A 25,260-nucleotide genomic window follows, 5' to 3' on the forward strand; every position below is an offset into this window, starting at 1 on the left:
ATCACTTTATTCAGTATTTTCTGAAGAAAAAGGGTGCCGCGAAACGACCGCGAAATTCGAATATTTTCTGTTTTGCCACCCGCGAATTTTCAACTTTTTTGCCGCGAATTACCACTGTCTCTAGTTATATTCAAAAGTACTTAAATATGAGTGACAAGTTTGAGTTTTGCGTGGGATCAGACGCACGCCGCGCTAAAGTCGCTGAGCATCGCATGTCTGATATCCCAGGAAAAACTGTCCTGATGATCCCAGGAAAAACAACTTTACGGCGCAGGGATAGCTGACTGAAGGCAAAAAAATGATTAGGGGCTTTATTATTGCGATTCTTAAGATTTATAGCATTTTGAAACTTTAAACGCGTTTTTCTAAAAACGATGTTTTCAAAATCGTCGAGCAGTAGAACTGAAAAAGTTTACATCTAATCGACTTGAAATTTTAACTGTAGCTCCTTCATTAGATTGTCTAGTGAAGTACACCAGATTTTGGCGATTGATTAACAACAACAAAAGTTATAAACAATTGAAGTTTTTTTTTGTCGAAAAAAAATAACTTTTTTTCTAAACCATTGCCATTTTGCGAAGAAATTTTCTAAAAATATAATCATGTGTACTTCACTAGCGACACTTATGTAGATAACGAAAAAATATTTGTTTTGGTTGTAGGTGGCATTGGGCACGACTTCTGCTGCTCGCCGCGGAAGAACTTTTAAAAAAAGCGTTTCACAGCAATCACTGCACAGCCGCCATTTTGTAAAGAAATAGCAATAAATTTTTTTTCTACTCTCCAAAAGCTGCTTAATCGAATGATACATTATTTATATACCTTACATCTCAAATATCCTTTAGAAAAATCATTAAAAAAGCCTTGTTTTTTGAGCATTTGGTGGATATTACCCCTTAAGGGACACGAATGAATCTTGGCTGGTGACAGCTGAGTGACTGACGAGCTGCGCGTTCAAAATCCAACCGACTCGCCATCCCGGTTTTTGGATGGCGATCACCTTCACTTATCTCCAATCCTTCGGTACAATAATCTGCTCCAAGAACTTATTGAATAAAATCAATAAGCGCCTCTTGGCAATGCCGGGTAGATTCTTCAACAAGTTGAATTTGATTCTATCTAACCCAGGTGCGTTATTGTCACAGGACAGGAGGGCAACTGAAAATTCTGCCATCGTAAATGGTGATTCTATCGCGTCGTGGCCCGGAGACGTATCGCGAACAAAGTTTTGCGCAGGAACAAAGTCCAGACATACTTTCCTGGCAAAATCAAATATCCACCTACTTGAAGACTCCTCGCTTTCGTTGACCGTTATACAATTTCGCATTCTTCGGGCTGTGTTCCAAAGAGTGCTCATCGATGTCTCCTTCGACGTTTCGTTTACGAACCGACGCCAATATCTGCGTTTCTTTGCTCGGACCAAGCTTTTAAACTTGGTTTCCAGCTCGTCGTCGGGTTTACGTTTCACCAGATATAAGGCCTTAAACGCGTCGGATTTTTCCGTGTAGACATCGGAGCACTCTTTGTCCCACCACGGAGTGGGAGGCCGTTCTTTGATAGTCACGCCGGCATATTTCTACGTTTGGGTCTGCAACGCGGCGTCGAGAATCAAGCCCGCGAGGAGGTTGTATTCTTCAAGTGGTGGGTCATGTTGAATCGACTCGACAGCTTCTGAAATCATTTTCTCGTATAACTTCCAATCGATATTCCCTGTGAGGTCATACGGAATATCAACTGATCGCGTGCGAGTCGAACCATTATTAATTGAAATTTGAATAGGCAAATGATCGCTACTGTTTAACAATTTTCAATTGTACAATAGTTCGAACAATGAGATTACAATTTTCAGCATTTGGACGAGTGCTTAAATGATTTTCCAATCGATTGCTGAAAAAATGACAGAAATCGGTTGGAAACTGACTGAGTTTAGAACGTTTGTAATCGGACAATTTTCGTGACGCTATCGATGTTTTCGGTTTTGAAATTAGATCCCTGTATTGAAGTTGGGTCCCTTTCCCTGTATATATTGCCGTAAGACGTATTCTACGTCAAAAGACAACGCTGTCCATATGTCAGGATTAAATTCAAGAACGGATTAGCGGATCGGCGTGAAAATTCGTATGTAGGAGTTTTTAGGGCCGGGGAAGGTTATTATGCTGGTTTGAAACCCCTCACCTCTCTAGACGAGAGGGCTCCCATACAAATGAAACACTAATTTCTGCATACCACAAGATCTAATCAAGCATTTAGAACTAAATTAGGCAAACAGAGATTTTTTAAAGTAAGAAACGTTTTTACGGTTCTCTTCTGAAAGGGAGGGGTCTCATACAAATTAAACACTAATTTCTGCAAAACTCAAGATTTAATCAAGCAAATAGAACCAAATTTGTCGTGAAGAGGTATTATAGCGCAAGACATATTTTCAAGGTAGTTTGATACCCCTCCCCTCTCTAGAAGGTTGGGCTCCCATACAAAATCAACACAAATTTCTGTATAACTCAAGAACTAATCAAGCAAATGGAACCAAATTGGTGGCCTGATACCTTCCCTCCTCTGGAAAAAAGGGGCCCAGTACAAATAAAACGCAAAATTATGCATAATTCACGGAATCAGATTTGACATGCGAAGGTTCTTGGGGGCAAGACATGTTTATATAGTGGTTTGATACTCCGCCGTCATCCGTCATACCTCTGTTTCAAAGGTCTACCGTACAAATAAAACACAAGTTTCTACATAACTCGAGAACTAATTAAGCAAATAGAACCAAAAACCTTCTCATGTCGAATCTGATTCCGTCTGCTTGATTACATTGAATTATGCAGAATTTTGTGTTCTATTTGTATTAGACCCCTTCTTTCCAGAAGGAGGGTTTCAGGCCACCGTAGAAATATTCCTTGCTTCCAAAAACCTCTATTTGCCAAGTTTGGTTCCATTTGCCTAATTGGATCTTGTGTTATGTAGAAATTAGTGTTTCATTTGTATGGAAGCCCTCCTTTCTAGGGAGGGGAGGGGTCTCAAACCAACTCTCTGGCCCTAAAACTCCTACATACAAGTTTTAAGGCTGATCCGCTACCCCGTTGTCGAATTTAGTCCTGACATACGGACAGTGTTGCTTTTTTATTATATAATTAAAAAAATAAGATAAAAGAAGAGTAGAGAAGATATCAACCATTTTATGAGCTACTACCTGATGTTTTCTTTATCAGTCGAAAAATTAAAACCACGGTCCACGCTTTGAGGCAGCAGTTCCCGATTGAACAGAAATTTTGTATGAGGACATCTTCCGGTAACACAGAATTTTTAAGGTCAATTAAGGTCAATATTTTTACATCTCATGGGCACCCTACTGTGCAATCTCTAGTAGCTTCTGAAAAAGAAAGTTAAACGCAATCTTTGCTTTGGAGAACAATTTCGTAGATAACGGTTCTTATTACGGGAGTCAACGAACAACAACAATAGCGCACGCTTAGCCTGGGGGCTAATAGCGGTCTCGATCATCTAGATTAGTTGAGAGAATTCGTTATCGATATTGTTTTTGGCACATTTTGCATGAGTAGGATGAGTGAAACGATACACCGTGCCCCAGTGCTGAGTCGAGAAAATTTCCAGCTCGAAAAGATCCTCGACTCGATCGGGAATCGAACCCGATATCCCAACTGTCTGAGAGAGCTAGCCGACCGACATCGCTAACCACAGAGCCACGGGGATTACATCGCGGTGAAATCAAAGTGAAGTGAATACACTTTTCGTACGGAATTCACGTTAGTAAGAAAAACGTCGCAAAGTGACATCTGACGTAAAATCTGGGTTATTATGAGTATCATATCACTGGAGTGAAAAGGGAAAAAGTGACGGGAAGATGTCTCAGCGTGAGAATGAAAATATTTCACCGTGAAGTGACTCCCGCAATAAGTACATTAGTTCAGGCATCCAATTGCTTCTTGGTAGCACCGCAGGGAAGTCACTAAAAATCATTTCACTCTACCCCAAGAAAATTTCATCACAGTTTTTTTTTTTCTGGGAACACTTACCCTCAGTGACCTGCGAACGGCTTGAATTAGCTTTTCTAGCAATATTCACAACACTGTTCAGGAAAAATATTAAGTGGCAACGGTAGGTACGTACTCACGTAGGTACTAAATAAAAGAGAAATCCTCCAGCCTGGTAGTCGTGTCGTGTATGGATCGTTCTAATATTTTCTAGTGTGTGGGCGGGAATTATCCTCCAGAGCACGAGTGCGAGCTGAGAGAGGGCTTACGCCGAGAGTACCCTGTAGCCTCTATGTGCACATGTGCACAACGATCCGGAGCACGTGTTGGATGGCTGTTTTTGTTTATTATCACGTCAATTTGCCGGATACTCGCGTTTTGCATTCAGAGAGGGGAAGACGGATTCAATAAGAGAAATAATTTTATCCACATGATTAGTAAACTTGCATATCCCACTGGCATAGTAAATAAACACAAGTTTAGTTGATGGATGTACTGCTTGAGAGAGAAAGTGAAATAAAGAAAGAGCAGATTATAAGAGACGGCTACATGCGTTCGAAATAAATTCTGTTTAGTGTTAAAAACACTCTAGAAGAGAGGCCTTCGTGTGTAGAGTGCAAGGAATTACCGCCCGTGTATTCTTATTGCTGACCGGTTTGTTTGTGTTTCCGGTCACCCCGGGGGGCGCGCGTTTCTGTGTACGTGTAGGTGTGACGCCTAACCGATGACGGGGGAAGCAATGACGTCACGCGTATCAGCTGTCGGGGGAAATCCAGTCGCGCCCCACCTACAGCCACCCAATGCGAACCATCCGGTGCAGGCGCTCCGAACCGACGATATTGAAGTACAGGTCATCGAACAGGCTACCGAGCTGCATTCAAACGAGCGAAAGGTGAGTGAGGGTGAAAATACATTAAATTTATATGTTTATTATAGCCAGCGGGAGGGTCACGACACTGAACGGATTTTATGGGAATATGTACATAAGGGGGATACGTTTTAATCTAAGTCTAAGTATTTTCACTGTTTCGCTGCTTTTATGGTTGTTCTTCGGGCGGTTAGCAACTGGGTAGAAAAATAAGCTGCATGCTCAATTTGCATCTATGTTTAAGTAGGTAAGTGTAGAGAAAACCAATATTACCACGAATCAATGAATGTTAGTTACGTGAGAAGCATAATTTAGCTTTGGATTCGTACTGAAATGGCCAAATGACTTTCGAACCAGAAAGTTCCTTCTTTTTCAAAAATTATACCAAAAATGACTTTGATTGAAGGAGGAGTCAACAATTTTAGCGACCGTTCATATTGATTGGTAAATAAATTGGCTAGTGGAATAATATCTCATCCACGAAAATCAATACAGTTGAGCTTATATCTCTTGTTTTGTAAATTTTGAAACTAATCTTTTAGAATCAAACTTAATCGTATTTGGCATTTCAAAATTTCAAAATGGAAAATTTTTGAGTTGTACCGATGTTGCACGAAACCGACAATATCCCCACCTGACTTTCCACCCGAAAATGCCAACAAGGCGTAATAATTATTATCTTTTTAGACAGTTATGTCCAACACAGAACCGGAAGTAAAATTTCGTATTTATAGCGACTTCAATCATCGAAACGCGAATTACATTGTGGACACAGACAATGAATCCATCTATTACAAGTCGTAGGCGACAACAGCTGTTTTCTGAAATACGAAAATCGTCTTATGTAGCCCCCATTTTCAAATTTGGAACTACCATGGAATTCACTTTGAATGTCTTAGACAGTAACAAAATGTAGAAATCCTTTACACAGACTTTAGTAAGGCATTTGACCATATCAACATAACATTACTACTTTTCAAATTGCAAAAAATAGGACGTGTCACTTCTGGGGTTCATCAGGGCTCCCACTTAGAACCTCTTCTCTTCATTCTATATTTAAACGACATTACCTTTTAAAATACCTGAAAATACTTGTATATGCAGACGATATGAAATTATTCATGGAAATGAATGAATCCAATGACGCTGTAATATTCCAGAACGAAATCAATACATTAAACATTTGGTGCAGGAAGTCTTTGCTCCAACCAAATATATAGAAATGCAATTCAATAACTTTTGGCAGCAAAGCTCAGAACCCATCTAATAACACATTTTTGGGCAACAAAAATGCAAAATAGTAAGGAACTTAAGAGTCATTCGGGACTGTAAGCTCACATTTATAGAACATTACAACACAATTATAAACAAGCCAAACAGCTCACTAGGCTTTGTAGAACGCTTTAGTCACAATATTCTGGACCCATTATACATATAAAAATGGAGTTCTGTCTGTCTGTCTCTTTGATCCATATACATTTAGAAACTACTGAACAACTGAGTAACATGAAAATTTGTATGTAGGTGTTTCTAGGCCCGAGATGGTTCTTAGGATAGTTTGAGACCCCTGCATTTTCTAGAAAGGAGGGCTCCCATTCAAATGAAACTCAAATTTCTGCAAAACTAACTAATCTAGTGAATGAAACCAAATTAGACCCATTCTGGTTTCTGGGGATAAGCAATATTTCTATGGCTGCTTAACACCCCTCCCTCCTCTGGAAGGAGGGCTTCCATATAAGGGAAACAGCCCAAAATGACCGAATACTCACTCTATATGAGTGTTTCCGGAACCAGGAAACGCTCAGAGGCCAGAAATCGACTCTATATGTTACTTTGAAATCCAACATGACGACTTCCTGTTTCTGAAAAACATGATGCACAGAATCCAAAAATCGACCACAGACACAGTTTTGAAAATTATTATACACATACTTCGCAGCCAACTGTTAAGTGTACAGGACAATTACGGGGCTAGCACTACGATCCTACTGACTCTAACAGTCTCTCCCGATTCGAGACTCGAACCTACGACGACTGACTTGTTAGGCCAGCACCGTACCTCGAGACCAGCTGGGAGGGTGATGATTGCAGAATGATGCACAGCACCAACAAATCAACCCCGGAAATCATTTTGAATTCTAAAATAGCGGCTTCCGCTTTCTAGGAAACAACCGAATGTGACCAAATACCACCTAATAAGAGTGTTTCCGTAATCCTGACGATGCATAGACATCTAAAATCAATCACATATACTATTTTGAATTCTAAGATGGCGACATCCGGTGTCTGGAAAATAACCGAAAATGGCCAAATACTATCAATAATGGGTGTTTCCGATATCGTGATAATAAACAGAAACCAAAACTCGACCTCAGACCATTAAATTTCATAGCGCTTCGAAGGCTTCAGTTTATAGAAAACAGCCCAAAAAGTTCGATTACAATTACAACCCAAAATGGTTATTTTAGGAACCAGAATGATGCTCAGAGGCTAGAAATGCTAGAAACTTCACTTGCTTTTTTGAAAGCCAAGATAGTGACTTCCGGTTTCTAGCAAGCAGCCATAAATGGCCGAATCCCACCCAGTATGGGTATATCTGGAACTAGAATGACACCCAGAGGCCACATATTAACTTCACATAACAACAACAATATCGCACTCTAGCCTGGGGGCTAATGCGGTCTCGACCAACTAGATTAGTTGAGAGAATTCGTTATCGATATTGTTTTCGGCACATTTTGCATGTTGTAGGATAAGTACAACGATACACCGTGCCCCAGTGCACAATGGTCCAGAAACCGAATTTAGGGGGAAATTTGGGTCTAGAGCTCTATAGCAACATTTTAGAGAAAAACTTTTTTCTACAAAGTTGTTACATATGATAAAGCGCTCATTGAAAAATTATTAAAAATTAGGGTGACCAACATTTTCAATGCAATCAAGTATCTAACTTTTTGCCTTTCTCTTAGAAAGGTATAGCAATCACTTGCAAAACCGAAAGTATAAAAGTGCTCCAAAGGGCCGAGTGGCATATATCACTCGACTCAGCTCGACGAGCTGAGCATTTTCTGTTTGTGTGTGTGTGTGTGTGTGTGTGTGTGTGTGTGTGTGTGTGTGTATGTGTGTGTGTATGTGCAGATTTTTATTCTCATTCACTTTTCTCAGAGATGGCTGGACCGATTTTCATGAAATTAATTGCAAATGAAATGTCTTGTTGCCCCATAAGACCCTTTTGAATTTCATTGTAATCGAATTTTTAGTTTAGAGGTTATGTTTAAAAATGTGAAAATCATGAAACATCAATATCTCAGAAACTACACAACCGATTTGAACAAAATTGATCTCAAAAGAACGGGCTACCTAGAAAACCCATAAGTTTTGAATTTCATAAAGATTGAACTTGTGGTTCAAAAGTTATGAAAAGAAACGTGTTCTGAAGACTGTTTAATCTCACTCATGTTTCTCAGAGATGGCTGTACCGATTTTCATAAAAGCAGTGTCAAATGGAAGGTCTAATTGCCCCATAAGACCCTATTGATTTGTTTTGTAATCGGATTATTACTTTGCCTGTTATGTTTAAAAATGTGGAATCCAGCTATGCAAAGGAACATATTTCGAAGACTACTTGGACTCACTCACTTTTCTCAGAGATGGCCGACCCGATTTCCACTAAATTAGTGTCAAATGAATGGTCTAGCTGCCTCAGAAGACCCTATTGAATTTTACTGTAATCGAACTGTAACTTCATTTGTAATGTGCCGACTTGTGAAAATCACGAAACTTCATTATCTCAGAAACTACACAACCGATTTGATTATTATAATCAGATGAGCGGGCTAGTTAAGGGTTAACTGATGAATTATGATTGAACACGTGGTTTCAAAGTTTGGCTGCTCTACACGTTCCCATTTCATTTGATTATAATCGAACTTAAGCAACCGTTATGTATCAAATTGTTAATAAAACAACGAAAGTCTATTATCTCAAAGATTACATGACTTATTTGAACATAACTAGTGTCATACGAACGAGTCATCTCTCAAACTTACAAATAACAAACTTCATAACAATTTGATATGTGGCTCAAAAGTTATGGAAAGAAGAGAAATTCAAAGCCTATTTAAAACTATACCTGCTTTGATTGATATATGTGGCCTCAACATAATTTAAATGTGGTGTCGTACTATTTGAACGTTCCAAGTTCATTGATTCCTTGCGGTTTGTTTGAAGTCTGCAAATGCACGACGAATCGGCCATAGTATATGATCAATGTCAAATAACAAATCGTTTGAAATGATTGGTTTTATCGAAATGACAACATCCTCGTCTTTTGGCTTCTGTACATCGCCTTAATTCTGAATATATTCATATTGGGTGGTATTCTGTCATTATCAGCAGACTTTCGGGCATCAATCTGACACCGGAAATACCCATATTGGGAGGTATTTTTGGTTGTTTTCCAGAAACTAAAAGTGGTCGTCTTCAAATTCAAAATAGTGTCCAGGGTCAATGTTTGGTTTCTATGCATCATCACGTTTACGGAAATATCCATATTGAGTATTTTTCGGTCATTTCCGACTGTTTCCTAGAAGTTGCCATTTAGCAATTCAAAATTGTGCCTGAGGTCAATTGTAAGCTCATTGCATCATTCTGGTTCCAGAGATACTCATATTGGATGGTATTTGGTTATTTTAGGCTGTTTTTCACAAACCGGAAGTCGCCATCTTGTATTTCAAAATGGTATTTACTGGTTAAAGAAAAACTCATATTGGGGGTTATTTGGTCACTTTGGACTGTTTTTCAGAAGCCGAAAGTCGTCATTTTGGACTTTAAAATTGCCTGTGAAATCAATTTCTGTCATCTGGGCGTAATTCTGGTTCCGAAAACATTCATATTGAATGGTATTTGGTCATTTCCGGCTGTTTGCCAGACACCGGAAGTCACCATCTTGAAATTCAAGACTGTGTCTGTGAATTTTTAGCTTCTGTGCATCTTTCTGGTTCCGGAGATACTCATATTTAATGGGAATCGTCCATTTCAGGCTGTTTTCCAGAAACCGGAAGTTGCCATCTTACAATTCAAAATGTTGTCTGTAGTCGATTTGTGGATCCAGTGCATCATTACGGTTCCGGAAATACCCATATTGGGTGGTATTTGGTCGTTTGCGCTGTTTTTCCGACACCGAAAGTCGCCATTTTGGATTTCATAATGGCATTTGGAGACAATTTCTGGATTTTGAACGGCATGCTGGTTAAATAAAAACTCATATTGGGTGGTATTTGGTCATTTTCAGCTGTTTTCAGAAACCGGAAGTCGCCATCTTAGAATTTTAAATGCTATCTGTAGTCGATTTTAGCTCCTGTGTATTGTTCTAGATCCGGATATTATTATATTGGGTGGAAATCGGCCATTTTTGGCTGTTTTCCAGAAACCGGAAGTTGCCATCTTACAATCCAAAATGTTGTCTGAGGTCGATTATGGAGCATATTTGTTACCACCAAAAACATTCACCTGCCAATATGGTTCCATTTAGTTGATTAGTTCGCGAGATGTGCAGAAATTTGTGAAGTAACATGTACTTCCAGAAGAGGGAGGGGCGTCGAACCATTATGGACAAATTTGTTACCTCTAGAAACATTCACATACTAAATTTGGTTGTATTTCCTTTTTTGGTTCTTAAACTGTGCGAAATTTGTGTTTCATTTTTATGGGACTCCTCCCTTATAGAAGAGGGATTCGAGAGTCAAACTATTATGTACATATTTGTTACCACTAAAAACATTTACCTGCCACATTTTGTTCCATTTGGTTGATTAGTTCTCGAGATGTGCACAAATTTGTGTTTCATCTAACTATTATGGACATATTAGGTACCCCTTAAAACATCCACATGCCAAATTCGGTTTCATTTGCTTGGTTTGTTCTTGAGTTGTGCAGAAATTTATGTTTCATTTGTATGAGACCCCTCCCTTCCAGAAAAGTGAGGGGTCTCAAACTATCATAGGAACCTTTATCGGCACCAAAAACCCCTACATACAAATTTTCACGTCGATCGGTTCGGTAGTTTACGAGCCTATATGGATCACACAGACAGACAGACCGGACTACATTTTTATATGTATAGATTACAACATCAATACTTTAGAACCTTAAGAGTGAATATACATTTATTGGATTGAAGCGTTCATGTAAATCTGTTTTACGAATAAAAAATTGAATGAGAAAGGCTGGGTCTGACCGCTAGGTGGATTAATTTAGGTTTTTCTCTTATACATTTCATTGGCACCCTATTGTTGATGCACTGTCAATTTTCGTAAAATTATGCTCAGGTATCAGTAGGTTGCCTTCCTAGCTGTTCCTATTGCTTACTACCTTCTCGGGAAAACAATGTGACGCCGGCTCTGATCAGTTGTTCACTAGTTTCGTAGTGATAGCAGGAGCAAAATTGAAATAGCAAAAAAAGAAATTAACAATCAATGTCTTTCTAATTTTATAAGAACCATGTGATCAATTAAAGCATATATTACAGGTTAAAAGGGCGAGCTAGGCAATATGGGTTTGATATTTAATAAAAGCAGCGAAGAAAATCAAAAAGAATGAACAACTTGCTGCGTTCTATGACTTAAATTGAATAATTTATTTTCACCGAAAATGTCCGGGGTCCGTAAAGCATTACCCGGTCCGTTCCGGTCCGGTCCGGAAAATAATAGGACTTTGAAGGTTCCGGTTCGATCGGACTTCGGAACGGACCGAACCGGACTTTTACCGGACCCTACCCGGTCTGATGTCGAACACTACATTCAACATTTGGTGCAGGAAGTCTTTGCTCCAACTAAATATACAGAAATGCAACTCAATGGTGTTTATTACGGGAGTCACTTCACGGTGAAATATATTTCACTCTCACGCTCACTTCACTTTTTTAGACCTATTCCCGATTCCACCTCAAGTGAGGTGACAAAAATCACCTCCGTTGAGTGAGATTGACAGTGAAGTGAAATTGAGAATGGGACAAGTGAAATGAGATTGTTTCCCAGCTCAAAAATATCCAAGTTCCAGAAAGTCGTTTTTTCTCGTTTTTTTAGATAACACCAGATCTTGACGTGTTCTGCATTTCTAAGACATTCGGCATCAAAAAAAATGTTTTTTTCGGGAACGCAAATTTCCTGAACTAGTTTGCATTTTTCTCATCGGGCAAAAAAATGAAAATTTGACCGCTTTAAGGCACGGATCAAATTCTGATTCGCTTCGTTACTAAAGAATAAATCCAATATTTACCATTAGATCACAAATCAATCAACCTCAGGACTTATGGCATCTTCGTGGAATCATTCCACCGTTCAAAATGGTCGTGAAATAATTCCAAGCGAAACGTCGCTTTTTCCGTTCTCACTTCACTGATATGACACTCATAATAACCCAGATTCCACGGCAGATGTCACTTTGCGACGTTTTGCCTTTCTCCTAGAAAGGTCCCAATGGCCGAATGTCATATACCACTCGACCCCTATCGACGAACTGAGCATTTTCTGTATGTATGTATGTATGTATGTATGTATGTATGTGTGTATGTGTGTATGTGTATGTGTGTGTGTATGTGCAACTTTTTTTTCTCACTCACTTTTCTCAGAGATGGCTGGACCGATTTTCATAAAATTAGTTGCAAATGAAAGGTCTAGTTGCGCCATAGGTTGCTATTGAATTTCATTGTAATCGGATTTTTAGTTTAGAGGTTATGTATCAAAATGTAATAATCACGAAACATCAATATCTCAGAAACCACAAAACCGATTTCAATAAAACTGGTTGGGCTGTCTCCAGAACCCTTAACATTTAAATTTCGTTATGATTGAACATACGGTGCAAAAGTTATGTAAAGAAAAGTAAACCTGAGATTGTTTAAACTCACTCATTTTTCTCAGAGATGGCTGAGCCGATTTTCACAAAATTAGTGTCAAATGAAAGGTCAAGTTGCCCCATAGGTTGCTATTGAATTTCATTGTAATCGGATTGTAACTTTGTCCGTTGTTCATAAAAATGTGAAATCACAAAATGAAAGTAAAAATATTGACTATCTCCTCACGATCACTGGCTAATTATAAGCGATCCAAATGGCCGAATATCATATACTACTCGCCTCAGTTCGACGAAACGAGCATTTTCTGCATATATTCATGCATAAGTGTATATGTTTGTGTGTGGTTGTGTACGTGTGTATGTGCATCTTTTTTCGCACTCACTGTTCTCAGAGATACTTACTTTACTTTACTTTTACTTTTTTGGCTAACGGACCGTTTACCGGTCTAGGGCTGAACGAATTAGAGATGTCCAGCTTCTTCTGTCTTGGGCATCCGTTCTCCAGTCTCCCCGTACACCAGCAGATCGTGCATCTTCTTCCACCGCGCACATCCACCGCGTGCGAGGCCTACCACGGAGTCGACGGACTCTTCCTGGTTCTCTACTGAAGATAGTTTTGGCGGCTCTCTCGTCAGGCATCCTGACTACATTTCCAGCCCACTGAAGCCTGCCCCGCTGTATTACCTTCACTATATCAGCATGTTAGCATACCTGGTACAACTTGTGATTCATGCATCTGCGCCACACTCCATCTTCCAGTTTACCGCCAAGTATCGATCGCAGAACTTTACGCTCAAAAACTCCGAGCACTTGTCGATCAGCTTCCTTCAACGTTCATGCTTCATGTCCGTAAAGGGCCACCGGGAGTATCAGTGTTCTATACAGCGCTAGTTTTGTGCGAGTTTGCAAACTACGGGACCTTAGCTGGTTACGCAGTTCGTAGAAAGCCCTGTTCGCAGCTGCAACTCGTCGTTTCACTTCACGGCTCATATCGTTGTCACATGTCACAAGCGTACCGAGATAAACGAATTCGTCAACCACTTCAAATCGTTCCTCATATATCTCCACCTCAGCACCAACACCAGTGGTGTCAAATCAAAGATCTATTTGCCGCTTAGGTTGCTATTGAATTTCATTGTAATCAAACTTTTCGTTTTGGCGCTGCGCCAGAATGTGAAAAACGCTCTCATATCTCAGAATGAACATAGTTGAATTAAAATTACCCCTAAACAATGAATTTCATAATGTTTAAACATGTGCTTTGAAAGTTATAGAAAGAAACGTAACCCGCAGGCTGTTTGAAACTATAGCTACGATCAAAATATGTGGCCTCAACATCATTTAAATTTGATATTGTACTATTTTAATGTTTACGGCCTTGCTCGGGATTGAAGTTGAAATTGAAAGTCATATCTATCATTTCACTTTTTACCTTTCTCCTAGAAAGATATTGCAATCACTGCAAAAACTAAAGGTATAAAAGTGCTCAAAATGTCGTAAATCATTCGACTCAGTTCGACGAGCTGAGCATTTTCTGCATGTGTGTGTGTATGTGTATGTGTGTGTGACGCTCTCCCAATCTCACTCGATTTTCTCAGAGATGGCTGAACCTATTTCAATGAAATGAATTGCAGATGAACTGTCTTGTTGCCCTATAAAACCCTATTGAATTTTATTGTAATCTGATTTCTAGTGTGAAGGTTATGTATCAAAATGTAAAAATCACGAAACATCAATATCTCAGAAACTACACAACCGATTTGAACAAAATTGGTTTCAAATGAACGGGCGACCTAAAAACCCTTAACTTTTGAATTTTATGAAGATTGAACTTGTGGTTCAAAAGTTATGGAAAGAAACGTGTTCTGGAGACTATTTAATCTCATTCATGTTTCTCAGAGATGGCTGAACCGATTTTCATAAAATCAGTGTCATATGGAAGGTCTTGTTGCCCTAACGATTTTTTTATTTTGCAAACGGATTATTACTTTGCCTGTTATGTTTAAAAATGTGAAATCCAGCTATGAAAAGAAACATATTCCGAAAACTACTTGGACTCACTAACTTTTCTCAGAGATGGTTGACCCGATTTCCACAGAATTTGTATCAAATGAAAGGTCTAGCTGCCTCATAAAACCCTATTGAATTTTGCTGTAATCGGACTGTAACTTCGTTTGTAATGTATCGAAATGAGAAAATCACGGAACTTCATTATCTTAAAAACTACACAACCAATTTGAACAATATTGATTTCAGATGAACGGGCTTGTTATGGGTAAACTGATGAATTATGAAGACTATTCAACAATATACCTGCTTTGATCAATATGGCCTCAACATGATTTAAATGTGGTATCGTACTATCGCTTGATGATTGAATTGTTCGAAATTAACAGCCATTTATTTTATTTCGCTATTTCTTCAGCACTAACATTACTTTAAATTTCATATTTTATACTTTAATAACAACATCAATATTTTAGAACCCAAAGAATGAATATATCTTTATTGGATTTAAGCATTCATGTAAATCTATTTTTACAAATAATAAGTTTGAATGAGAAAGGCTGAGTCTGACCGCTAGGTGGATTAATTTAGGTTTTTTCACTTACGTGAGTCCCGTAATAGGATTTTGTTCACTTCACTCTGATTTCACCGTGAAGTGACTCCCGTAATAAGCACCAATAACTTTTAGCAGAAGAGCTCAGACCCCATCTAATGACATATTTTTGGGAAACGAAATTGTAAAAAAATGCAAAAAAGTAAGAAACTAGAGAGTAATTCTGGACTCTAAGCTTACATTTATAGAACTTTACAATACAATTATAAACAAAACAAGCAGAACACAGGTAAGAATATTACACTGTAGTATGGAGCCCATACACAGTCACTCTCGAAGAACACCTTGAATCCGTGCAGAAACAACTTCGTTGACTTAATTTGACATACTCTTCTAGACATAGAAAAGGTATTCGACAGTGTTGGGCGCAAAGGTTTAAGAACCAGTTTGCGAGAGGCGCAACCACATGTTTTTTTATGTTCTCCGTTTTGGCTTAAATTTGCAGCGTTTGGTCGTCTATTCAAGGTAGCAAGTTTTACAGAATTTCAATTTTTTTCATTGAGGTTGAGTGGGGTAAAATGACTCTTTTTTTTTATTCTCGCTTATTTTCCGTCGGTCTAGTTCCGCCACTGTTGTGGCCAATCACCGACGCCCAGGGAGGCGACTCCACACCCAGGACCCTAACTCACGACCCGTTTATCAACGGACCGGCGCCAACGGCTTTACTTCCTCATGCGATGGAAGGCGTGATCCCAGAGATTTTTCGCCTCAGAAAATCTCCCGGTGTCGGCTAGGATTGAATCTAGACCAGTTGGGTTGGTTGTGAGTGGATCACGCCACCTCACAACCATCGACACCTATGTCGGCGGTGGGATTCGAACCCAGGCGTCGAGAAAACGACTCTTATAGATGATAAATCCAAAAACGTCCAAACTTCAAAAAGTACTCTAAGACTTGATGATTTTTTCTAAAAATTTGAGTTATTATTCTACACTAACAGTACACCAAATGCATGGTCACAATATATGGCAAAAAATAAAATGATGAAAAAATGGATTTTCCTTTTAAGAATTGTCTATTTTTAGGGTCTTCCGAATGTATGGCAACTCAAGAGCTTTGATTTCATGTACAAGCCAAGTTTTCAGAATCGGGTAAAACGGCCCTAGAAGGATTTTTTTTCACAGTCTTCAGTATCAAGTCTAGCTGCAAGTATTGAGGTTTTAGTGATTTTAACGGTTTGTAAAAAAATACCTTCTAGGGTCGTTTTACCCCATTTGGCGTACTTGGCTTGCATATGAAATTAAATCCCTTGAGTTGCCCTACGAAACGCTCTATTCAGATATTTTTTCTAGCGATGATGTTGATAAGAGTAGAATGACCCTAAAAATTGACAATTTTGGAGACGGAAATTCGTTCTTTTCGTTATATATTGTGACCCTGCGTTTTAAAATACTATTAGAGTAGAATAATGACATATTTTTTTCTAAATCTAGTCTAACATGAGTTATTGCACTTTCTGTGATTTGGACGTTAAGGGCTGTTTTACCCCACTTAACCTTAGTGGAAAAAATAAAAATTTTGCAAAACTTCCCACTTTGAATAGATAAACAAACGCTGCAAATTTCAGCCCAATCGGTTTTGATGTTCAAAACAACGCCCCTTAGAAAGGCGGTTGCGGCTCTCGCGAATTGACGCTTAACAGCTAAAATGTCCAATTTCCGTTTTCCTTTTCACAACACAAAAATGATACAAATTCACTTGACTGACTACACTCTTCCAGCTAACTACTTAAATGGTAAATCTGATAGATTATCTGTTAGAGCTAGTGTACCTCAAGGGATAATTTCGGGCCCAATCTTATTTAATATTTTTACTTCTGTCCTCCCTTTCTACCACCAGTATGTAAGAAATCTCTGTTTTGTGACGATACAGGCATTTCCGTAAAAGGGAAATAGCATTCGTGAGTAAACTCGCTTCTTTTTTTTTTTTCTTTTTTCGTGTTTTTGTCCTTGAGAAGCGCTCCCGGCGTGCTTTCTGAAGCGTGTTTTGACGTTTGGAAACCCAAATAGGAAACAGGGTTTACCTTCACGTTCCTGAAACGTTTTTTTTTCACTCCTTTTTTACGTAGGACTACGTCTTACTGGATGTTAGGTGTCGAATTCGAAAGCCGTTTCAACCATGGAAAAAGTGGTCAGGGTTTGAGCGCTTATTTTTCAGTATTTTTTCTTCAGATTATCGAGGTTTTGGCATCAATCGATCAGAATTTTTTCACGATGGAGTCATTGTAACATCGACAACCAATTGACTGAGATACACCATCGAAAAATTGGCAATAAACATGGATTTCCAAATCATACCGAGCAACCAATCACTACCGTTCTTCTCAAGCATAGCCGACACTAAAGTATACAACCGATCTGACTATGGCACGATTTGTTGTTGTTGGTGTTTTACACGCCATGGTTACTAAAAATTTATGAAAGGTACCATTCAAATTTTTTACGATCATTTTCATTCTAAGACCGTACCAATTTCATACGGATGGTAGGTGCTGATCGTGAAAAGGAAGAAAAGGCAAAACAGTACTGGTCATCTCGTACCGAGTTTCACTCGTATGTCTGGCGGCTGTTAAGTAGAACTTGGTAGCAGCAAAAGTGCCATTTTGGTGCCCCAAAATTATGTAATTGAAGTGAATCGTTGAATTTTTACTCTTACAAAACGTTGCTAATAGCGGTAAAAGCTATGCAAATAATATTGAAATCTATTTTTCTTTTTTTTTTCTTATTGTTCGCTTTTCGACCGCGCCCGGTGCAGCTTTCCAAAATGTTTTACTTTTCTTGCCATTTCCTACTCTGCGGCGTTCCGCCCTATTCCCAAGTAGCTGCCGAAACCTTGATATAAAAGGTACCATTCGAACATTTTGCCATCATTTTCATTCCAAGACCATACCGGTGACAAACGGACGCCAGATTTTTGTATTACAGTTATACAGCGATAGCAGTTTGCAAAGCAGTTTCGTTTAGTGAATAAACGAATACATATATTGAGAAATTGTACGACATCTCAAACCTCGCAATGTCTTGTCATATGAATATTACGTATAAGCGGAATTCTCAGAAGCGTGCGAAGGATCGGTAGAAGACGATTTCTCCGAAGCATCGAAATACGGAAAAATACCGGAGTCCTTCGTCATGCGGTTGTGCCTTGGATATCGCCCTCCTACTATTTGCTATTTATTTAATTTGTAATCATTTTCTTTTTTTATTTTGAGCCATTTCTTTTTTCTACTTTTAAGATTCTCTACTCAACTTAATACCATTTTCATTTTTCGTATGTTCTAGCTTTCGATTTTTTTTTTAAACTTTTCGAGAAATGAACAATTTCACAAAAAAATTTCCCAGTTTTAATATTTTTTTAATTGTAATTTTTAATTTGTTTGAATGTATTGTGTATATTTTTGTGTGTGTCTACAACTTTGCTGAAGACTTTATACCAAACAAACCAAACGTTCTTGATTTATTTTTTTTTCTGGAAAATTTGAACTTTTTTATTCCTCCATGATCGGACAGCCATCACTCTTCAGCTAATCTTTTGAAGTCTATTAAATGAATTTTCAGAAAAAAAGCTTTTTTAGATAAATAATTTTTAAAATTTTTAAAATTCTTTCCTAGAAAAAATTCTTTTCAGAGCGTAAATGTTTTTTAGAAGAACAAAATTATTATCTACAACTTTGCCGAAGGCGTCAAACCAATTAAACAAACCGTTTTGGCTCTAAAAATATTTGTAATCATCAACACTTTTTCAACATAGCATTTTTACATAGCTTCTCAAAAACGAGCCGTGATTAAAAAATAAAAAAGCGTAAAATGGCATCTTTTGTCCATAGAGCCATCTATGCAGATTTAAACAAATTAAAAATGGTCGATTAAAATGGTTGCCCGTCTTCGTAGAATCGCTTTAATTTTATGTTTATTTGTTGATGTTTTTGGTCTCGAGAAGCATAACTAAAACTAGAATTAATTTCATTTTTTTGCGTTTTCTGATCTTAAGATTTCTCTTTCGACTTTTTAAGTTTTAGTATGTGATTATTTACATATTAGTTCACTCTTTAGAAGTGTTTTTTTTGGCGATTACGAGTCAAAATTTCGTCAATTTGGAGCTTAATTTGCGATAGAACTCAATCTGCTGAGTTTTAGAAACATTTTTGGGAGATGTTTTGCTCTTTGAACAATCTTTTTCATTTCTTTTTAACCTAAAAGAGTATTTTTAGTGATCATGATCATGATTTTGGATTTTTACATGTTTTTTTAAATGCATTTTTGGTAATTTCCAGATTCATTATGGATTATTGCATTGTAGAAACGAAGAGTATTTAAAACTGTCTCGTGAATACATATCTGCTGGTTCTTACGTGTTATACGTTTCTTACGTTATACGTGTTTCAGTCTAAAAGAAAAATCCTTTTCTGTGGTTTTGAACCTTTTGAATTATTTACGGTGATCAATTTAAGATTCATTTTATGCGGTTTATGTCAATTGGTCAATTGGAAAATTTTCAACATGACTTTTAGTCATTTTGTTTTGCACCATTTATTTTGAGATTTTCTCCTTTTTTTCCTTTTTCTAGAAGTGTTTTCGGTGATTTTTAGTTCTATATCTAGTAGGGTAGGGAATCGTTATATGGAAAAAATGAAACTTGATAGCAGAAAGCCAGAACCAAGTTTTTTTTTTGTTATATTTGGGGCTCCAAACAATCCAAAATTTATCGGAAGTCGATTGGTTTTGTTTTCGCTTGGCGCATTGCATTTCAAATTCATATGGAGATTTGTATGGAAAAACCAACTTTTTTGCATTTTCCATTCTAAAGAGCTCAAAATGGCCCACACCATAGGTTTTATGACTTCAAATTATAGGTTTTTTGATGCCTAACAACTTGGCCGAAGACACTAGAGAGCTAGGGTGTCCCAAAAAAATACTAGAGCTGTTCAAAGTTGATAATGTCGAAATTTATGTCGAAATCATTTTTTCTGCCAACACTGCCAGTGTACCGGCGTCAGTCAGATTTCCATCAGAAGTGACCTCAGAGGTTACTTCTGATGGGAATCCTGCTGACGCCGGTACATTGGTGATGTTGGCAGAAAACAAGATTTTCTGCATTTCAATCGACATACTCAACTTTGAACAGTTATAGCTCTTTTTAACGACATCCAAGCTCTTCAGTGTTTTCTGCAAAGTTGTTAGGCATCTAAAATACTATACTTTACCATAATGTAGTTCATCATTAGAGCATTGTTGAGCTCTCTAGAAAGGTAAATGCAAAAGAGCGGGTTTTCCCATATAAATTTTCATACAAATTTGAAATGCAATGCGCCAAGCGAAGACAAATCCAACCGACTTCCGGTAAGTTTAGGGTTGTGTGGGGCCCCAAAAGAAACCAAAAATCTTGGTTCTGGAAAATCGATCACTTTTCCCCACCCTAATATCTAGTCATTCTTTTTTTCCTAATTTTTTTGCGCCTTGAAAAGCTTTCAGCTAATTTAAGCTCAATTTGAAAACGTGTACTTTTTTCGTGTATTTTGTCATTTAAGATACAATTTTTAACTCGCCTGCTGTTTTAGTTATTATTATTATTATTATTATTATTATTATTTTTATTTGTCCAGTAGTATAAAGGTTGGCCTTTTTAATTTCACTACCTCCGGTCGAATGTTCGTTTTTCAAATACCTTAATGTATATTAATTAAATTTATTTAGTTAGTTCAACAGTTAGTTCAACAATAAAGAATCATTAAGTTATATTTTTTTCATGAACTGACTTAATTTTTGTCTTATGACTATATTTAGTGAAGCGAGAAATGTTTGTAGTTTTACAAGGATGCGACAAATGAGCTCATTCAGACGAGACTCCCGTCTGGATTAGGAACATTCGTTTTCCAAGCCTAGGTCACACCTTCTGTGCTCGTTCATTTTCGCATCCTCGTAATACTACATCCATTGCCCACATTAGAATATTTTTTTGTTTTTTTTGTTTTTTTTTTTTTTTGACGTAGAACTACGTTTTTATTTAGCCTACCACAAAGGGATGTAAATAGGAAAACTATTACCGAAAAGGGAGGGGACGAAATATGTCCCTTTTAAAATGCTTATAAATCGGTTTGTTTTCAACCGATTTCCTTCATTTTTGCAGCAATTGTTTGGAAAATTATACACGCATCCACCCAAATGTAGAAAATTGTTGATTGATTATGCAATCATTGTACTATTGATAATTGTCAAGCCTTGTTTGAACAAAAATTATATGATTGCTTCCCAAGCACGGTCGTTATATGATTGCTTCCCAAGCAAGGTCGACAGAATCATATACCTTGCAATTGAAAACATGCTATTTGGCCTATATAAGAGCCTGTTTCAGCCGAAGCCGCTCATAATAGTTCTAGACAGCGACAACAGCAGTCGTCCTCCCGCAGCTGCAGCACTAGCCCTCTGGTTGGTCACCACGTCTCAGGAGCAGCGCGGCTCTTCTCAGCGTGCCTCGCCAGACTGCCATTATTCCCTCGTGTTAGGACAGCATGAAGATCGTCATCACCAAATTCAATTTTGAACAGCAAAATGCCTTTTTTCAAGGCAAATAACCAAGTCATTGAAAGTTAATAATTTTTGACAACGTAAGCAAGCATTCTGTGCGGATTCTAGCAGTTACATCTGTCGCGGCCGTCTAATTTACAGAAGGTGAAATAGCTTCCACAGTGCATGTTGTCCGTGTATCTTAACTCCCCCACTGTTGGGGCAGCACAAAGGTTGCGATCAGCAACCGATTTTGAACAGCAAAATGCCTTTTTTCAAGGCAAATAAACAAGTAATTCATCGAAGTAGACGTGTGCGTTGCGAATAGACGTCACTTTTCGAGTCCGCGTTTTTTTCAGAGGAATTTAACTCGGATAAAATATTACATAACTGGCATCGTTTGCCCGATTCATCCTGCGTTGTTTGTCCTGAATCCTGATTTGTGTTATAACCCGCGCTCAGGGCCTTTGATTTCCTGTGCTGCTTTTCATCACTACTTGCTGCTGTTTGGCTGTGTTGCTGCGTGTGGCTGTGATCTGGTGATTGTGCTTTCGAAGACAACTCGAGCATCGTTGGGAAAACGCTAAGAAAGAGGTACGTGCTTCTTGTCGGACCTATCGCGCTTACCTAAGCGCTATGGATGTAGATCCCTCACCCCCCGATCCTTCGTCCCCAAACCCCATCGACCCTGTCCCTCCTGATCAATCCTCTTCTGACCCTGTTCCAGTCACCCACGCCCCAGGCTTTATCCAGATGGAGCGGCGAGCAGCCGGTTTTTTGTGTACTTTAGGCCAAAAGCAGGGCCGAAGTCGAAATCGTTGAATATTTTACAGATTCCAAAAGACCTGACGTCACGTTTCAAGGCCGTGACTGAAATTTCAAAGGTCAGACCAAACAAGCTCCGTGTTGTGGTCAATGACCGGAAACAGGCCAACGATATAGCCTGCTCCGAGCTCTTTACTCGAGAGTACCGAGTATATGTACCCGCTCGCGACGTGGAGATCGACGGCGTCGTAACCGATTCGGGTCTGTCGGTTGAGTGTATACTGAAAAACGGAATCGGTTGCTTTAGGAACGCCGCATGCCCCGATGTAAAGATCATTGATTGTAAGCAATTGCGGTCAGTGTCGCTCGTCGACGGCAAAAAAGTGTACACCCCGTCAGACTCGTTTCGGGCTACGTTCGCCGGGTCTGCACTGCCCAGTCACGTGACGATCCACCGGGTGCGTCTACCTGTGCGCCTGTATGTTCCCCGCGTAGTGAATTGCACTAATTGTAAGCAGTTAGGTCACACTGCGGCCTACTGCTGCAAAAAGGCAAGGTGCGGCAAGTGTGGAGAGACCCATGCTGAGGCTACCTGCAGTGTAAATGCTGAAAAATGTATTCACTGCGGGGAAAATCAGCATGAGCTCTCCACATGCGCGGTGTACATGCAGTGCAGGGATAAAATCAAGCGGTCACTCAAGGAGCGTTCGAAGCGTTCTTACGCAGACATGCTTAAAAAGACCGCGACCACCTCTCCCTTTACTTCAAACCCCTTTGAGTCACTGTCCTCTGATGAAACCGATTCGGACGATTTACTAGGGGAAACATCCTATGTAAAACCTGGGGAGTCTAGAAAGAGGAAAAATATTTCCTATCCTAAGCTTCCCAGAAAAGGTCCTAGGATTTCTCAAAGTGAAATGAAAAATACAATCACTACAAAAAGTGCTGAGGAAAAACCTAAGCAAATTCCTCCTGGGCTCGGAAATATAAAGTCTCAGAAGGAGTTCCCAGCACTTCCAGGAGCATCTAAAACCCCAGTTGTTCCTTTTGCACATCCAGTAGATAAATCAAATACTGGATTGGTGAAATTTTCAGATATTGTGGACTGGATTTTTGAAAACTTCAATATACCTGATCCAATTAAAAATTTTCTTAAAGCATTCCTCCCAACAGTTAGATCATTTCTGAAGCAGTTGACTGCCCAATGGCCCCTCCTTGCAGCGATAGTATCCTTCGATGGCTAATTCATCTGCTAATTTGAAGGATTCTATCTCTGTTTTACACTGGAATTGTAGAAGTATTTTACCAAAAATCGATTCATTCAAAGTTTTGATAAATAAAAACAAATGCGATGCATTTTCCCTTTGTGAAACTTGGCTTACTTCGAATACTGACCTTAACTTCCATGATTTTAATATTATCCGCCTTGATCGAGATACCCCATATGGAGGAGTACTTTTAGGGATTAAAAAGTGCTATTCTTTCTATCGTATTAATCTCCCCTCGATTCCAGGCATTGAAGTTGTCGCATGTCAAATGACAATACAAGGTAAAGAGATTTGTATTGCCTCAATATATTCCTCCCAGAGCACAGGTTGGGCAACGGCTGCTCTTTGATTTAATAGAACTTCTTCCCTCGCCACGTTTGATTTTGGGAGACTTCAACTCTCATGGTGTGGCTTGGGGTTTCCCTTACAATGATAACCGCTCCTCTTTAATCTATAACCTTTGCGATGACTTCGACATGACTATTTTGAACAACGGTGAAATGACACGTATCCCGAAACCTCCAGCGTGCCCAAGCGCTTTGGATCTATCCTTATGTTCGACGTCGCTACGGTTGGATTGCACATGGAAGGTAATCCTCGATCCTCACGGTAGCGACCATTTGCCTATTCTTATTTCAGTTACAAACGGGACAACTCGCATGCGACCAATTGACATTCCGTATGACCTCACACGGAATGTCGATTGGAAGTTATACGAGGAAATGATTTCAAAAGCAGTCGAGTCGATTCAACATCATCCACCACTTGAAGAATACAACCTCCTCGCGGGCTTGATTCTCGACGCCGCGTTGCAAGCCCAAACGAAAAAATATCCCGGCGTGACGATCAAAGAACGGCCTCCCACTCCGTGGTGGGACAAAGAGTGCTCCGATGTCTACACGCAAAGATCCGACGCGTATCTGACCTTCCGGGATACAGACAGCGCCGACGATTTTAAACGTTATTCGGAGCTTGATACCAAGTTTAAAAGCTTGGCTAAAGCAAAGAAACGCGGATATTGGCGTCGGTTCGTAAACGAGACGTCGAGGGAGACATCAATGAACACTCTTTGGAACACAGCCCGAAGAATGCGGAATCGCGTAACGGTCAACGAAAGCGAGGAGTCTTCAAGTAGGTGGATATTTGATTTTGCCAGGAAAGTATGTCCGGACTCTGTTCCTGCGCAAAACATTGTTCGCGATGCGTCTCCGGGCCACGACGCGATAGAATCACCTTTTACGATGGCAGAATTTTCAGTTGCCCTCCTGTCCTGTAACAATAACGCGCCTGGGTTGGTTAGAATCAAATTCAACTTGTTGAAGAATCTACCCGGCAATGCAAAGAGGCGCTTGTTGAACTTGTTCAATAAGTTCCTGGAGCAAAACATTGT

General features: G+C 39.0%; 1 protein-coding gene across 5 annotated transcripts in view; it reads left to right on the top strand.

Moving 5' to 3' along the window:
- The window catches only part of LOC129731351 (neprilysin-3), a 46,379-nt gene that overhangs the window by 4,133 nt on the left and 16,986 nt on the right, over positions 1–25,260 (top strand). For 2 of the 5 annotated variants that reach the window (XM_055691257.1, XM_055691274.1), the window contains exon 2: positions 4,428–4,881. The exons of 1 other annotated variant lie outside the window; for it this stretch is intronic. In XM_055691257.1, coding sequence (XP_055547232.1) covers positions 4,714–4,881 — 168 coding nt within the window. In that variant the 5' untranslated portion in view covers positions 4,428–4,713. The remainder of the gene's footprint in view (positions 1–4,427; positions 4,882–25,260) is intronic. 2 more of the 5 variants (XM_055691265.1, XM_055691283.1) reach the window with 1 other exon arrangement.

Source organism: Wyeomyia smithii, chromosome 1, assembly GCF_029784165.1.
Source record: "Wyeomyia smithii strain HCP4-BCI-WySm-NY-G18 chromosome 1, ASM2978416v1, whole genome shotgun sequence".
NCBI lineage: Eukaryota > Metazoa > Arthropoda > Insecta > Diptera > Culicidae > Wyeomyia > Wyeomyia smithii.